General features: G+C 43.0%; 1 protein-coding gene across 6 annotated transcripts in view; it reads right to left on the bottom strand.

Annotated features, from left to right (window-relative positions):
• LOC124034300 (CAP-Gly domain-containing linker protein 1-like) overlaps positions 1–15,850 on the bottom strand; it is a 49,958-nt gene that overhangs the window by 31,728 nt on the left and 2,380 nt on the right. For 5 of the 6 annotated variants that reach the window (XM_046347299.1, XM_046347300.1, XM_046347302.1 and 2 more), the window contains exons 2-9: positions 7,607–7,886; positions 6,401–6,921; positions 5,391–5,515; positions 4,980–5,196; positions 4,608–4,805; positions 4,103–4,194; positions 3,841–3,901; positions 1,337–1,441 (exon numbers count right to left, since the gene is read on the bottom strand). In XM_046347299.1, the coding sequence (XP_046203255.1) occupies positions 1,337–1,441; positions 3,841–3,901; positions 4,103–4,194; positions 4,608–4,805; positions 4,980–5,196; positions 5,391–5,515; positions 6,401–6,921; positions 7,607–7,697 (1,410 nt within the window). In that variant the 5' untranslated portion in view covers positions 7,698–7,886. The remainder of the gene's footprint in view (positions 1–1,336; positions 1,442–3,840; positions 3,902–4,102; positions 4,195–4,607; positions 4,806–4,979; positions 5,197–5,390; positions 5,516–6,400; positions 6,922–7,606; positions 7,887–15,850) is intronic. The other variant, XM_046347304.1, reaches the window with a different exon arrangement.

Here is a 15,850-nt window from a genome sequence, read left to right as displayed (position 1 = left end):
TTTAAGGTTATTGTCCTGCTGAAAGGTGAATTTGTCTCACAGTGTCTGTTGGAAAGCTGACTGAACCAAGCTTTCCTCTAGGATTTTGCTTAGCTCTATTCCGTTTATTTTTATCCCCCCCAAAAACTCCCTAGTCCTTGCCGATGACAAGCATACCCATAACATGATACAGGCACCACCATGCATGAAAATATGAAGAGTAGTATTTCCCACATTTTTTGCAGTTTTACTTTAGTGCCTTATTGCAAACAGGATGCATATTTTTGAATTGTTTTATTCTGTACAGGCTTCCTTTTCACTTTATTATTTAGGTTAGTATTGTGGAATAACTCCAATGTTGTTGATTCATCCTCAGTTTTCTCCCATCACAGCAACTGTTTTAAAGTCACCATTGGCATCATGGTGAAATCCCTGAGCGGTTTCCTTCCTCTCCGGCAACTGAGTTAGAAAGGATGCCTGTATCTTTGTAGTGACTAGGTGTATTGATAAACAATCCAAAGACTAATAACTTGATTATGCTCAAAGGGATATTCAATGTTTGATTTTTTTTTGCTTTTATTTACCCATCTACCAATAGGTATTTATTAGGATCCCTATTAGACGCTGCAGAGACATCAGCTACTCTTCCTGGGGTCCACATGAAACATGACATTATACATAGTACAGAACATTATAAGTCAAGGACTGAAATACATCAATTTAAAACGCCCTTCTTTGCGAGGCATTGGAAAACCCATCTGGTCTTTGTGGTTGAATCTGTGTTTGAAATTCACTGTTCGACTGAGGGACCTTGCAGATAATTGTATTTGTGGGGTTCAAATATGAGGTAGTCATTCAAAAAATCACATTAAACACTATAATGGCACACAGAGTGAGTCCATGCAACTTGTGACTTATTAAGAAAATGTGTTTACTCCTATTTAGGCTAGCCATAACAAAAGGGGATGAATACTTATTGACTCACGACATTTCAGCTTTTCATTTTTAATTAATTTGTAAAAATTTCTCAAGACATTTTGACATTATACAGTTATTGTGTGTAGGCCAGTGACAAAATAAAATCTAAATGTAATTCATTTTAAATTCAGGCTGTAACACAACAAAGTGTGAAAAAAGTCAAGGGGTGTGAATACTTTCTGAAGGCACTGTAAATATTGCCTCCTACCGTTCCCAACACCTCTAAGGCAGAGGTCAGAAAAACAGCATATGGAAGCCAGTGGTACAGCTATCTGGAGATCCTCTGTACCCCATCCCAATATTTTCAACATTACCCTGGCCCCATCCCCACTCCACCCCTCTTTCCAAACGCAGCGCTATGTAGAGCAAGATCCATTACCCTAGTGTCTTCTAACTCTCTCTGGAGTTTCTCAGCTTTGGTCTTTTCAAAGAGCAGGCTCTGTTCAAGCTCCTTAATGTGGGCATGCTCCAGTTTGGTCTGCGTCTGTTAGTAAAGAAGGGAGAGGAAGAGAACACAACCAGTGCCACTATCACATGCCAGCCCAACACAGAGAGGAAGAGGGAGGTGGGAAGATTTGCAGGTGGGTGGAGGAGGGTGTGGAGGGAGGTGGAGTGGGGATGGGAGGGGAAGGGTACCCCATGCCTAGCACAGGTGAGCATTGGGGATGTTGCTGAAGGAAGGTGATATGAGGATATGGGAGAAGGAGCATGGGAAATGGGGAGATGTGTTATGCTTATGGGTATGCAGAGGAATACATGCAGAATGACCTGGTGAACCACAACAGGGACAGACTATGAAGGAATGCATAGAGGCATGTGTGAACTGAGTGAGTGAGCCGGCAAATGAGTGAAAATCTAAATGGACGAGACCCCCCCCCCTCCACCCCCCCACTTTACCCCATGACATGGAGGGCCTTCATGCACAGAAAAGGGACAGCAACACTGCTCTCTCTCTCTCTTTTGGGATTGCTCCCATTTGTAAAGATCACTGATCAGTAGATCAATAAAGAAATACCAAAAACCCATGTACATTTATAAACAACTTAAAACAGACAAAAAAAAATCAGTAAACACGGTAGAATATGGGGCAAAACATATAAAATGGACTAGTAATCTTATAATGTAGGCCCCATCTGATAAACACCTCCCCCTCACAAAACGGATACATTAAGGTTAAAATGCCCCTAATAATTCAATGCTACCAAGTGCAGAACATTTACTTTGGATTTCAACAGATTGCAATGGGAAGGTCAGAGGTCAAGCCTGTGACAAGACTGTGAGATGGTGGAGGGGAGCATCTCCAGTGGTTCCATGCTTAGCACTGGGCCAACATGAAGGACAGGGGGAGGAAAGGACACAGAAGCAGTAACATCACTGATTGCGGTAGGTAGAGGACAACATTAGTACACCGTCAACTGTTGCTGTGTTGGTTTGGTTTTAGTTTTTTTTGTAAGTTTGTTTTTAAAAGCTGCATGCATGTGCTTAATACATTTGTTGCAGTAATTAGTACACAGACCATTAGTACGCAAACAAAATAAGATAAAAAAGGGGTATTACTTCTAACCCTGTGGGACTCATTTTTAAAGATAACTTTTGTAGTGGAATGCCTTCAGGGTAATTGGGATGGTCCCAATTGTAGTGGCACTGTGGGGTAGATATTGACAAATCATGTTCATTACATTTACATTTAAGTCATTTATCCAGAGCGACTTACAAATTCATGTTATAACAGCCACCCTGAGCCCACTTGCTTACGAGTATCTGAGCCGTAAACAAAGATATGGGTTGCCAAGGGAGAGGCAAGAAATGGTTAGTTGTTTTCCCAAAAAATTGCCCACCTTTTCTCATTCCCATCAAATAGAACTAGAGAGATGTGTTGGGGAACAACACTGTGCTAACCTTAGTCTGGTATTTCTTAACGAGTGGAACACAGGAAATAAATAAACACCAACAAATTCCTAAAATTATTCTCGGATCAGGTGTTCACTTCAAGCAAACTATGTGACTCCCACTGTGTGGATTTCTACATGTTACATAGTCGTGAAATGAGAAAGACCTCCAGATTTGTGCAGATCTGCCTGAGAAAGGCACTGTGCAAATTTGGAATAGTAGTTTGGGGGCGTTATTTGTAGATCAGCGAGTATGCGCAGTGCCATGCTCAGGCTGACCCTCTACAATGCGCAGTAGCATGACTTCATGGATACTAGAAGCACATGAGAGCCAGGCTCAGTCAGATCTGATTCTGACACAACCCTGCTCCATGTGGGAATGGATGGCCTTGCTGTCACTTGTGAGTGCCATCAGCACCATAGAGAGAATGAGATTTCAGTCAGAGTCTCATTTTACAGGGCATATGAGATGGCTGTGGGAACTGGGCAGGACTGGAGAGAATATGTACGGCTCAGTCCTTGGCATTCTAGTTTAAGGAGATGTCACTGATCACTACCATGCCAACTTAAAATCCCAAGCCGGAGGCCAAAATGTTGATCTAATGCATACAGAGTGTCCAAACAGTGACCGTCGGTAAGATATATTAATTCCTTACGTTAGAAACTATAAGGCACATTTTGCACCACTCTAATCTCAGTGATCGGGAGCAGGGATGTTGCAGAGTGACTTCATTCCAGAGAGGAACTCCAGTCTGCATTGTCATCAAAAATGCGTTTACCTCAAAATGTCCCAATTTGACAAGACAGGGAGTTTCAACTGCAGTCCTGATGAGCTGCAGCGTTGGTGTATTTCTGATACACCTCAGCATCAAAGTCACTTAGGGGCAGATTTCGACTTGAAATAGGGGAATGTGAATCAAAGATTCTTCTCTGTGCATACAAAGAAAAGCCATATACATATTTCTGGAGTGTGTGTAGAACAGTGTGTGTTTACCTCCAGATCTCCTTTGGTAATGCAAGCTTCCTCCACACGAAACTGAAGGTCCTCCACCTTTCTATCACACAGAGCACACTTCATATTATAGCTCAGAAACATTGAACACAAGAGGTCTGAAAAGGAATCATGGCTCAAGAGGTCTGAAACAGCGTTTCAAATCTGAACATGGAATCAAATTCTAGGTTCTAAATTAAACACTCCACTGTGGAGATTTGATACACATACATCACCACCACCCCACACCCCTCTGAAGCCTCACCTTTTCTCCTCCTCCAGCTGATTGAGCAGCTCAACCTTCTCCTTGTCAGCAGCCTCCACCAGGGTGCGTAATTGGTCCATCTTGGCCTCCATCTTCATATGATACACATGAATATGTATTCATTTAAACAGGTCATGAATATAGGTCCTGAGACACCCAAGAAAAAACTATCGAAGGCAGCTATACATCCGACAGCTGCCTGTAAAAAAGCAAATATGTTTTTTTTATTTACAGTGTTGAGCATTGACAGCAGATGACAGTGCAGAGGTTTATGTGACATGAGTGTTTGATTGAGTTACAGCACTAAGGTGTTTTCATGGCGCCAGGTTTGTCATTGTCATGCATGACATAATACACTTTTGCTAATGAGAGTTCCAATGCTGGAACGTCCTGGATCTTATCTGTGGGGAATGTGTGTGTAAATAATCCTGAGGGTTTTGACAGGACACACACACACGTTTATATATATATAAATAAAAAGCCATAAGGGAGAGTGCATATTGACCTGTTCCTGGTCATCTCTCAGCAGGGTCAGTTCCTGCTCCACCTCGCCCACATGGGTGGTTGCCTTGGTCACCTCTGCCCTCTCCATGTCCCGCTCCGCCATCAGCTGCTCGATGTGCTGCTGCTTCTCCTTCAGCACCTCCTGAACTGCTGTGGTGCCAGAGATCTTCCTTGAATACCGTGATGACGTTTCTGTCAGCTGTGGTGGGGGAACGGAGAAGAGTGTTTAAGACTGGTGAATTGGGGGATGGAGTTCTACCAGACAAGACCCAATTAAAGAACAGACATCTTGTTTACACTGCAGGTGTGTACGTGTGGGCACTTATGTGTGTGTGTCTTTGAGTGTGTGTGTGAGCGTGCGCGTGTTTCTCACCAGGCCTGTGCGACTGGGCTTGGCGCTGACAGAGGAGGTCACAGAGCTCATGGAGCTGATGGAAGAGGTGCTGGGGCTGCGCTTCAGGCCTGAGGGCGTGGCCACAACCTTCCGCACCGTGGTCTTTGTCTTGGCCGGCGTGGTGGAGGGGAAGCCAATGCGCGTGACCTTGTGGACCGGGGCAAACAGGCCATACTTGGGTTGGCACTGAAAGTATCTGGGGAAACACAAATTAAGGGCATAAGACAAAAAAAACATGTCAGTGCCAACTAAAATAAATAAATAATGTTTTACAATATATAAATAATACCCATAAGACTGGGCTGTGCTTAACTCTCTTTTATGCAAATTGGTTACCAGGGAGTGGCATATTTCTCAAACCTGTGTGATAATCCTCTCTGGTCTGCTTACCTGGTTCCTGCCACTGCCCCATCGTTTTTCCCCAGGGGCTCATCCAGTTCCACACCACACCACTCTCCCTTGGCAAAGTCAGTTTCACCAAGAAAGCGAACCACACCAGCTTTTGTGCCACCAACCTGCAGAGACAGTACAAAGAAAGAGTACAGGAAAGCCTAATAAAAATAATACCAATAATCATTTAACCTATACAACACTTTTCATTACAGAAAGAACATCCAAGCGCCTAGAGGGTAACTAACTTGGCTTGCAATAAAACCACTAAGGCAACAGGACATAATAATAATCATCAATACATGCAACCTGTCAACATCAAAGAGCTGATAAATGCATAGTCAGCATTTACTTTCCCAATTCTCTAAAGGGAGAAGTGAGAAAAGCACCCTCCCTTCAAGTGAATATTTGATATTGTATCTCCAGACGAGTTTGTTTTAGTTTGTTACTATATATGGTATTTTTGTGGACAGTCCCTGTCACATTTCCTCTGAGCGTCAGTGACACACTTCCTCTCAAAACAATATGTTACACAGCCTGAAGCTGACTATGAGAGAAAGAGAGAGGGGCCTTGGCCAACACTCAGGAAGGAAGGTGCTCATAAGAGGACAGAGCTTGGCTGTGAACCGAGTGACTATACACAGACACTGAGCTCACGGAGGCGTGTTAGAACGTACGTTCTCATTGGTCAGTGAGAAGTTGGGAGTGAGGTGGGTGGGTGGAGACTTTGTTCTGCAGACACATTCCTGAGTGATTACCATGGTGAAAGGGGTCAGTCATGTGACTCTGAGACCAGCCTGTATTTACGGCAAAGTCACCACACAAGGGGCAAGAGGAGGGGGTGGAGCCGGGGCTTGCCCAGGGGAGAGGGGGAACATTTGAGACCAACTTGCAAAGATGAACTAGCGAGCAGGTGCAGAAAAATAAGCATCGGGATAAAAGCTTCGGGATAAAATCTGCCTGATCCAAAATAACCGCTGCTTTCAAAGTGTTAATGAACTAAGCCATACCAAAACACGGTCTCCATTCTTCAGCTCCCTCTCCCCCTTCTTGACCGAGCCGGTGTCTGAGAGGTTGGAGATAGACTCGCTGTTTGTGCGTGCCAGGTTGGAGGCTGGAGTGGCGGGCATTGCAGTTGAGGCCTTCTTGACAGAGGGGGTGTGAGAGGCCAGGCTGGTGGTGGAGGGGGTGGGTGACCCAGCCCGGGATGGAGGTGCTGTCTGAGTCCCATTGGCCTCGCCCTCTGTGTAGGACAGCTTGGAGGGGCGAGTGAATATCCCCTTCAAGGGCTCACACTGGAAGTAGCGCACCCCTGCCACCGAGCCATCGTTCTTTCCAATGGGCTCATCCAACACAATGCCAGCCCACTGTCCTGGTGCAAACTGAGCATCCCCCAGGAACTGCACCACGCCAGGTTTGTTCCCATTCACCCACACCCGCTCCCCGACCTGGAAGTTCTCCCCGCCATCTTGCGTCCCCACTGCACCGCCACCTGGAGTGGACTTGTCGGCTGCGACTACTTTGGGTCCGGCTGCAGGGAAACGGGTGGAAAACATCCAATTACTGCCAGTGAGACAACTTCACTGAGCTAACAGATCTAACATGAAGGAGTTAGCTCACAGAACATGACACATTTACCTTGTTATTCAATACTTTCAAACTCTTACCCCATAATGCCATATGTTATGTACCGTCAACAATTACTGTTGCCTGATATTCTATATACAAATAAACTTGGTCAAATGTTAATAACAGCTGACCAATGTACAAATAATTGTTCATTGGATGACATCATTAGGTCACACTTTACAGTCACATTTTCACATGACCTCTGACTGTCAACGATTTGAAACAAAATAGCAGCACATTTCACACGGCAAGATAAAGAGCGCTGTGTCTAAAGCCTCTAGTAGACTCACTTCACCCAATTTCTCCTGCTGAAAAATATAGGTAATCCACCATATTGGAGAGATTTTAGGGGTAAACACTACAGCCTACGGATCCAAAATGGCCAGTGACTGATAAGGTCTACAGCATAAGGTCTACATCAAATCTAATCAGCAGATCCAGACTGATGAAGCAGTAAAGCCCCTTTTATTGCAACCGTAAGCCGATTGATGACATCCAAGCCAGAGGTTAGGTGCTGTAGCTCCCACAGCCGGGAATGAGAAGCAGCCAGGCTATGTGAGCCGTTGGTGCTGAGGAGGAGCTCTTACCAGTGGAAGGGGAGGTCTTGGTGGCTGGTGCCCCTGTCGGTCTGCCTATCTTGCTGGGTGCTTTGAGCCCGCTGGGCTTGGCTGTGCTCATGTTTCCTCTCTGTGTGCTGTGAAATCCACAGGGCCTTTCTGTCCGTCAGTGGGCGCCGGCTGACCCCAAACCATCGACGTAGTTGTGCTCAGCCGCTGAGATGACAGTGCTCTCTGAGTAGCAGCACCAAAATAAATTAACCACAAATAAAAAGACAGGAAAAAGGGGCGAGGGAGGGAAAAAAGGACCCTGTTAAGAGAAAGGAGATACATTAGTGCAACAAACAGCTTTGTACAGTATGCACTTTTTAAATATTAGCCTATTTACTTTGCATAGACTACTAATGATAATAAACCACATTAAAAGGAAATGGGATGTTCAATAACCATAGACTACTTCATTTAAATGGAAAGGAGGAAGGAGTGTTGTTCCACTGGTCCATTTTGTACTTTTTACTTTTTTTTACTTTCAAGACACTGGCTTCTTATATTGATTTGTTCATTTGGTTCAACTTCAACATCATGGGTGACACTGCCAAGGCTTACTGTTTACAGTGGACTAATGGTGAGAATAGATGGGCTGAATGGTCTGTCCTCGACATTCAAATGATCTTATGTCAATGTAGGCAGTCGGTTATCACAACAAGCAGAATCTCTCCCCCCGTCGCAGTGAGTTCTATACTAAAAATACTCAGTCACAAGCCAAGCCACATTCTAGTGTCTCTGTGTCTGCATTTGTCACCACCATACGAAAACAAGTTCTCTCCTTTCCCTTTCAGTCTCTCACACATGCAAAGTCGATCAGTATTCTGTATCAACGACCCCAGTACTATTCATTTGCACTCATATTCGATTTTTTGTTGTTGTTGTGTAAGACAGTGTGAGGCACCTGACCAGAGCATAAATCATCTTTCAACACCAGACATAAAGGCCCCTACTTGTCAGCCAGAGTACACTTCTTTTTTTGTTGTTGCTCAATACCATGTTGTTCTACCCTCACTGCTTTACTAAGCAGTTCTTAAAAATGGGCCCATTACATTAATTTAAAACACAATGACATCTTTCTAAATTCCTCACATTCCCACCACTCGTGCTCTGCTGTGTTAATGTGTGTTTGCCAGAGTCTTGGGCCCTCCCTCTTCACCATAAACTGTAGAGTTTGTGTGAAGAGGGAGGGATTAGTGCATAAACATAAAGGAGTAGGGTGTTTAGCAGCCCTCCTACAGGACAGACTACTTTAGCTAATAGCTAAAGATGCTACAAGGGTCTAGCCTACCCGTTACTACCGGACTGACAATGAAAGAGTGACCTTAACATAATCCGGAAATGTTTGTGTTGTCTTTTAAAGATTTCTCAATAAGGATAGATAAGACTAGAATTAGGATACTATTCATGTGAGAAATAGCATTAATAATATAGTAACTGATGAAGTCGTTGGCCCAGAGGTGGCAACATGTGGTACTGAAGGTAGGTCAGACTGAATTTTATTGATAGTCTGCTAAGACTTGCACCAAGTTAGGAACTCCAAAGCCTTGAAATAATGCCTGTGGTTAAGAGACAGAGCAGCAGGTGGACAGCAAGGCGAGGGCAGTGAGCCTCCAGCCTGCACATATCACTTTACCACCTTACCCCTGGAGGTCAACCACACACTACTGCAGTACTGCTGCTATGGCAACACAAACTATGCACTATTATTGTAGTAGGAGGTATGTGGTCCAACAGAATGTCATCCAATAGGAACCATTTGCCTACACAACCGTTCTACATCTGGAGTACTGTTTAGGCTATAACGTGAGGCAACATCAGTAATGGAATAGTTCAACTTCCATTTCCCTGACTATTATGCTGCCAGCCCCGAGTGAGAGCATCTAACATTATCAAGCCGCCTTGCATAAAGGAAAACTGCTAACTAAAATAATTAAAAATAGATCTTGCAGCTAAGTCACAGACACAAAAGCCTAGATCTATCCAGCGCGCTCTCTCACACAAACACACATCTGCCTGAATGTCAAAATAGATCTCTCAGCAGCACAGAATAAAGGGTGAGTCAGCAGCATTGACCCAGTTTCCCTGCAGCACTCCAGTTTTCCCTCTCTGTGTCTTTGAATGACACTGATTTGTGCCCCGAGGTCAGGAGGACGAGCACAGGCCCTCAAGGAAAAATCACAGAAATGATTGATATCTTTGTGGCAGCAAATAATGAGAGGAAACATAGAAAGAGTAGAAGGGTCTATCTATTGTTGTGCCTGTTCTATTTAAGATAAGTTCACTATCTACTCACTATCTGTTCTACTCTATAACAAATTAAAAAATAGCCACCACTTTGCCCCAAATGTCTAGGCCGGCTTTGTCAAAGCTGTAACAGTATTAAACAAAAACAACCTCCCCAAAAACATGACTACATCTCGTACATTGCGTCGCAAACTTCTTATGTCTTGAATCTATAGAAAATGCTAAAGTCAACTTGCTTTCCCAAATAGACCAGCAATTTCTAGACTTAAAACCTGAGCCTTACATTTAGAAACTGTGGACATCTTGTGCCTATGAAAGTGATAGAATGTTCTCAGCTTTCAGTTTATCGGTGTAGTCAGCTGGTAATGGCAGGCCTAATCCTTTGCTCCTGACTCCCACTCTAATCTCTAGTTAGGAAGGCAGCCAAACACCAATGTTCTGTCAATGCAGGTTTTGGGTAATTCACATATCCTAGTGATGAACATGCAAAATGACATGGTACTATGGAAAAGTTACCATACCAACTTCTTAAACTAGGTTACTAGTCAGGGTATTTTCATTAAAATAATTCCCATCCAGGTTAATTTAAATTAATTCACTTTGATTTGTTTAAATTTAAACTTACTGTCAAACCAGGATCATTTGCTGAAGCGCTTGTTTGACCCACTTCCTGTAGTGTGCAGACATTTTGTATTTTAGTGTCTCATTACATGTTTCTTATGGCACTGGGTTCACATGCCACCTGCAGAAAGTAAGCACTTATTAAGAATTTACACAATGAACTCCACCAGTGCAAGCTGTAAATTTAGGAGATATCAAAAATCACATTGAATGGTGGACCAGCAAGCTATTGTACTTCCAAATAGTTATTCAATGAAGACGGCACTGTAAACATAAACATAACCTTGATGCTCTGTTCGGATACATGACATGGGTGGGGACTGGAAGAGGACGTGTTCTGTAAATCAAATGTACTTCTGAAACTGATTTGAGGGCCCAAAACATAGAGATAATCGAGTTCCATGTATGATTACTTGTTGCAGGAGCTTATCTACAGCATATCTGGCTTAGCTAAACCCTGCACAGTAGGGAAGCATCGCTCTGACAGTTAGTTAGTTCTCTGAATGCAGGAAAAAGGCAATGGACCTTGCTTTTTTCACTGTACAATATACTTTTGCTGACATCAGTGGTGAAAAAGCCTCACTAAATGACACCTAATTTGCTTATTATGAATAATTGCAATGTACTGTACCCTCCACTTCCCCATTCCCTTCATGAAGGGCAAAAAGAGTAATTAACTTTCTCAGAGAAATGGATGCACTTGGAAACAGTTATGTTATAATTAAGTCTGATTTGATAGAACAGTCTGACTGAGCTGCAGCAGGCCCGTAATCATTCATTCAAACAGCACTTTCATGCGTTTTGCCAGCAGCTCTTCGCAAGCACAGCGCTGTTTATGACTTCAAGCCTATCAGCCTAATGGCTGGTGTAACCAATGTGAAATGGCTAGCTAGTTACCTGGGTGTGCGCTAATACTGTTTCAAGCGTCACTCGCTTTTAGATTTGGAGTAGTTATTCCCCTTGCGCTGCAAGGGCCGCGGCTTCTGTGAAGCGATGGTTAACGATGCTTCGAGTGTGGCTGTTGTCTATGTGTTCCTGGTTCGAGCCCAGGTAGGGGCAAGGAGGAGGACGGAAGTTATACTGTTACACTGGCAATATTATAGTGCCTATAAGAACATCCAATAGTCAAAGGTATATGAAATACAAATGGTAGAGAGAGAAATAGTCCTATAAATATTATATTAACTACAAATGAACTACATTGAAAAATCATAATCGGTCGACCTCTAATATAGTCTGAATGCATGTTTTATTGACCCATCTCCATCTGGCTTTCAGGGGTCACTTAATTTTTTAAATTGTAAAGATAGGCTGTTTTACAACACTGCAGCTGCAATAAATTAAAAAAACACTCGAATCACTCGAATATCGTTGGTTTAAAATCAGTGCACCGCGCAAGCACTCTCGCAATCTTTCTCTCCATCAATTCCATTCAAATAGATCATCCGGTTCTTGATTGAGATGTCCTAGCCTACCAGGTAGCCTATCAGGTATACGTTCAATGCAGTATTAGCCTTATATTTAGGTAATTAATGATGGGTTATGCATAATAAGCTTCTAACTTATAGCCTCTGTCTCTTGCACAATATGCACGCACCTGAGCTCCGCTGGTGTTGCTCCTTAAGCTCTTGGAGTCCCATGTAGGAAAATATAGACTAGAATAGCTTGCTGGACATTTTATTTTGCATTTCTTATACCAATATACTATTTGAAGAGGTACACAAGCTCTTGTTTTCTGAATGTTAAATAAAGCAGCCAATAGAAATCACAGGTAGTGTCATTGCCTGCCACCTTTCCAACAAGTCAGTTCGTGAAATTTCTGCCCTGCTAGAGCTGCCCTGGTCAATTGTAAGTGCTGTTATTGTGAAGTGCAAATGTCTAGGAGCAACAACGGCTCAGCCGCGAAGTGATAGGCCACATAAGCTCACAGAATGGAACTGCCAAGTGCTAAATGACGTAAAAATGGTCTGTCCTCGGTTGCAACACTCCCTACCGAGTTCCAAACTGCCTCTGGAAGCAACGTCAGCGCAAGAACTGTTCGTCGGGAACTTCATAGCAGAGCAGCCATATACCAGACCAATATCACCATGCGCAATTCCAAGCATTGGCTGGAGTGGTGTAAAGAGAGCTAGCAGTGGAAACTCGTTGTCTGGAGTGATGAATCACCCTTCACCATCTGGCAGTCCGACGGAAGATTGTGGGTTTGGCAGATGCATAATGCCAACTGTAGTGTTTGGTGGAGGAGGAATAATGGTCTGGGGCTGTTTTTCATGGTTCAGGCTATGCCCCTTAGTTCCAGTAAACAGAAATCTTAACGCTACAGCATACAATGACATTCCAGATGATTTCTGTGCTTCCAACTTTGTGGCAACAGTTTGGGGAAGGCCCTTTCCTTTTTCAGCATGACAATGCCCCCGTGCACAAAGCGAGGTCAATACAAAAATATTTTGTTGAGATCTGTGTGGAAGAACTTGACTGGCCTGCACAGAGCCCTGACTTCAACCCCATCGAACACCTTCTGGATTTAATGGAAAGTCAACTGCGAGCCAGGTCTAATCACCCAACATCAATAATGCTCTTGTGGTTGAATGGAAGCAAGTCCCCACAGAAATGTTCCAACATCTAGTGGAAAGCCTTTCCCAGGCTGTTATTGCAGGACCAACTCCACATGAATGCCGATGATTTTGGAATGAGATGTTTGACGAGCAGTTGTCCACATACTTTTGGTCATGTTGTGTATGAGTCAGCCTATTAATTATACAAATAGGCCCTATTATATTTCAAAATGAAAATCAAATTTTCTAGCCTATACTTGTAACTTTGTAGGCTGCATGTGCTGCACCATAATCCCAAGTTCTCTGCTTTAACATGGTTTGAACGATGTACGTAATTCCAGTCCATATTATACAATACAGCACAGCAATAGAATTTACATTAAAAAAAGATTAGCCTACAGGAGCTAGTTTCATTTATTTACCCAAGAGAGCATAGAGTTGTGTAATGTGCAGTAGCCTATATCATATATGTATTGGATACCGGCATGATCATTTGGACTAGGGATCCTTAAAATGTCTTTAAGGTATGGCTTATCAGCATCGGGTAGCGTCAGTCTTACATTTTCGATCAAAGCTCTTATCAAATCCAGACATAGGCCTATTTATATGCTTTATAATGCTTTGAATGACACTTCCGGATTCAGCGGGAAATACCAGGTTACCACGGAGAAAATATATTTATATCTGTGCCAGGGAACATAGTCCAACTTTTCTCTGCATTAAATGCACCACAATAGCAATGCAATTGGCTGTCTCATCAACCTTTTACTAAGCAAACCATTCTTCCCATCATTGTCTCAATGGAAATGCCAGTGATGCTAGTGTATTGATGCAGATTTCTTGCCGATTTCCCTCCTAAGAAAAGACCAAGAATATAATTAGGCCTATAATGGAAGGAAAGAAAATCAGGGCAAATAACCTCATATTTTCTTTGTAACTATAACTTGTTACAATGCTATAACCATGTTAGTACTACTATATTCTGTGGGGTGCTGTAACAAACATGAAGCTATGGGAAATTAAAGTGCAGAAAAAACAATGTGCCCTATATGCTTTGTGTGGTTAACAATTGCATGCTGAAAACGAGATTCAGGGACATGCAGGGACACTCAGCATGGGACTTAAGGCTCTTGGTCTAAAAGACAGCTATTGAATAGCACTTGACTAGTCTTGACTCGTGCACCAGCCAATGGGCAGGCTTAGCTTAAAGAAGAGCCTTGGCACCTGCCACATCTCTTGAAGAGCCTGCCCGAGCGAGTGGCTATAATCACAAACAATGGAAGGAGCTGAGCTGTGTGCCATCTGCACTCTCATAGGTTTTCTTGGTAATTTGCCCAATCATAAGGCCTACTATGTCCCTGTCCTCCCTTAAATCGCTTCCCAATATTGTAACTGTTCGACTGTAGAAAGTGTGAACACATCATACATTTGAATCAAACACACCCCTGCTGCCCCCCACCACATATTGAGTGCACTAAAGACATGCTCCAGCTCTTCTCTTTGAGGAAACATCTACTGGGGTCATTATATAGCCACCTTAGTGATGGCAGCAGAAGGTGTGCGGAGCACAGGCACTTCATTAGCTGTTAACAAAAAGGCAGGATCCTGCAACCCCCAATACATATACCTCCCCACTTACAACCTTCGATAGGCAAACACAAACACAACCAGCCTGGTTCAGCACTTGTCTTCTAGAGCTAGAGTTGAGTTAGGCCTAATGCCCCCCCCCCCCCCACAAAAAAACAAACATTTAAAGTTGTTTTCATGGCTTGGTTGTGAAATAGGCTCATTACAGACACATTTTTCCTCCAGCATTGCCTGCACTTAAAAAAAAACTCAACTTTAGGACATTCAAGAAGCATTGTCAGGTTTACTTGTAATACCAAATAACTGTATTTTTTAAGGGCCAGTTTCATCATAAAAGGCATAGAAAATGTACATATTAAATCATAAACAATAGCCTAATCAGACAGCTCAGTTTGGGATCGACTAAATTCTGAAACATCAGTAGTACAGTGAGCAAAGCAGGAGTTTAAGACAACGAGCACTTTCTTGGATCAAAAGATTAAACAAATATGAGATCAAAGACTGGCTGGTTTGTTTTAACATTTAGCAGATTCATGTGAAAACAATTACACATTAAACGAATTGCTTGTATGTTATGTTATGGTTTGTTGATGGTTTTGTTGTAAATCAGAGACAGTAGTCAAACACCAGACTCAATGCCATAGATATTATTCAATAATAAATGGTCAGCTCACTGGCACACTTTCTGTTACTTATCATCTTGCTCTAGTCTAGCAATTCAAATGAGCTTTCAGAGCAGGGCCAATACCAAAATGTCCTCACTTCTTGGGCATCTTGGTCGGTGCACCTTGGTCGGTGCACCTGCTTCTATTACCGGTGGAGGCCAAACTTCTTGAGCCTTATTGGTGGACGTTGATCCAAGCATAAAAAGAAACCTGAGCCTGAAGTTCTCTCCATTCTGCTGAACTCAATCAATTAGGCAGATGATTTTTCATGATCAAATGTTTCCCAAACAGGTTTATCATTTAATCATTACTGAAGAATTTCAAATGAGAGCATGATCAGTGTCAAAGAAGCACTGAAACCAAGTCAAGGTCACAGATATTTTTACACGTCTTCCGTTCAATTTTTCTGTATTCATTTGTTATGTTATTTTAACTACTCTATGGTTATTATTTAAGCAATAACGCATGAGGGGTTGTGGTATATGGCCAATATAACACGGCTAAGGGCTGTTCTTACACACAACGCAACGCGGAGTGCCTGGACACAGCCCTTA

The sequence above is a fragment of the Oncorhynchus gorbuscha genome, linkage group LG04 (assembly GCF_021184085.1).
Source record: "Oncorhynchus gorbuscha isolate QuinsamMale2020 ecotype Even-year linkage group LG04, OgorEven_v1.0, whole genome shotgun sequence".
Classification (NCBI taxonomy): Eukaryota; Metazoa; Chordata; class Actinopteri; order Salmoniformes; family Salmonidae; genus Oncorhynchus; species Oncorhynchus gorbuscha.
Note: the sequence above shows the minus strand (reverse complement) of the source record. Positions and strands in the feature narration are given on the sequence as shown.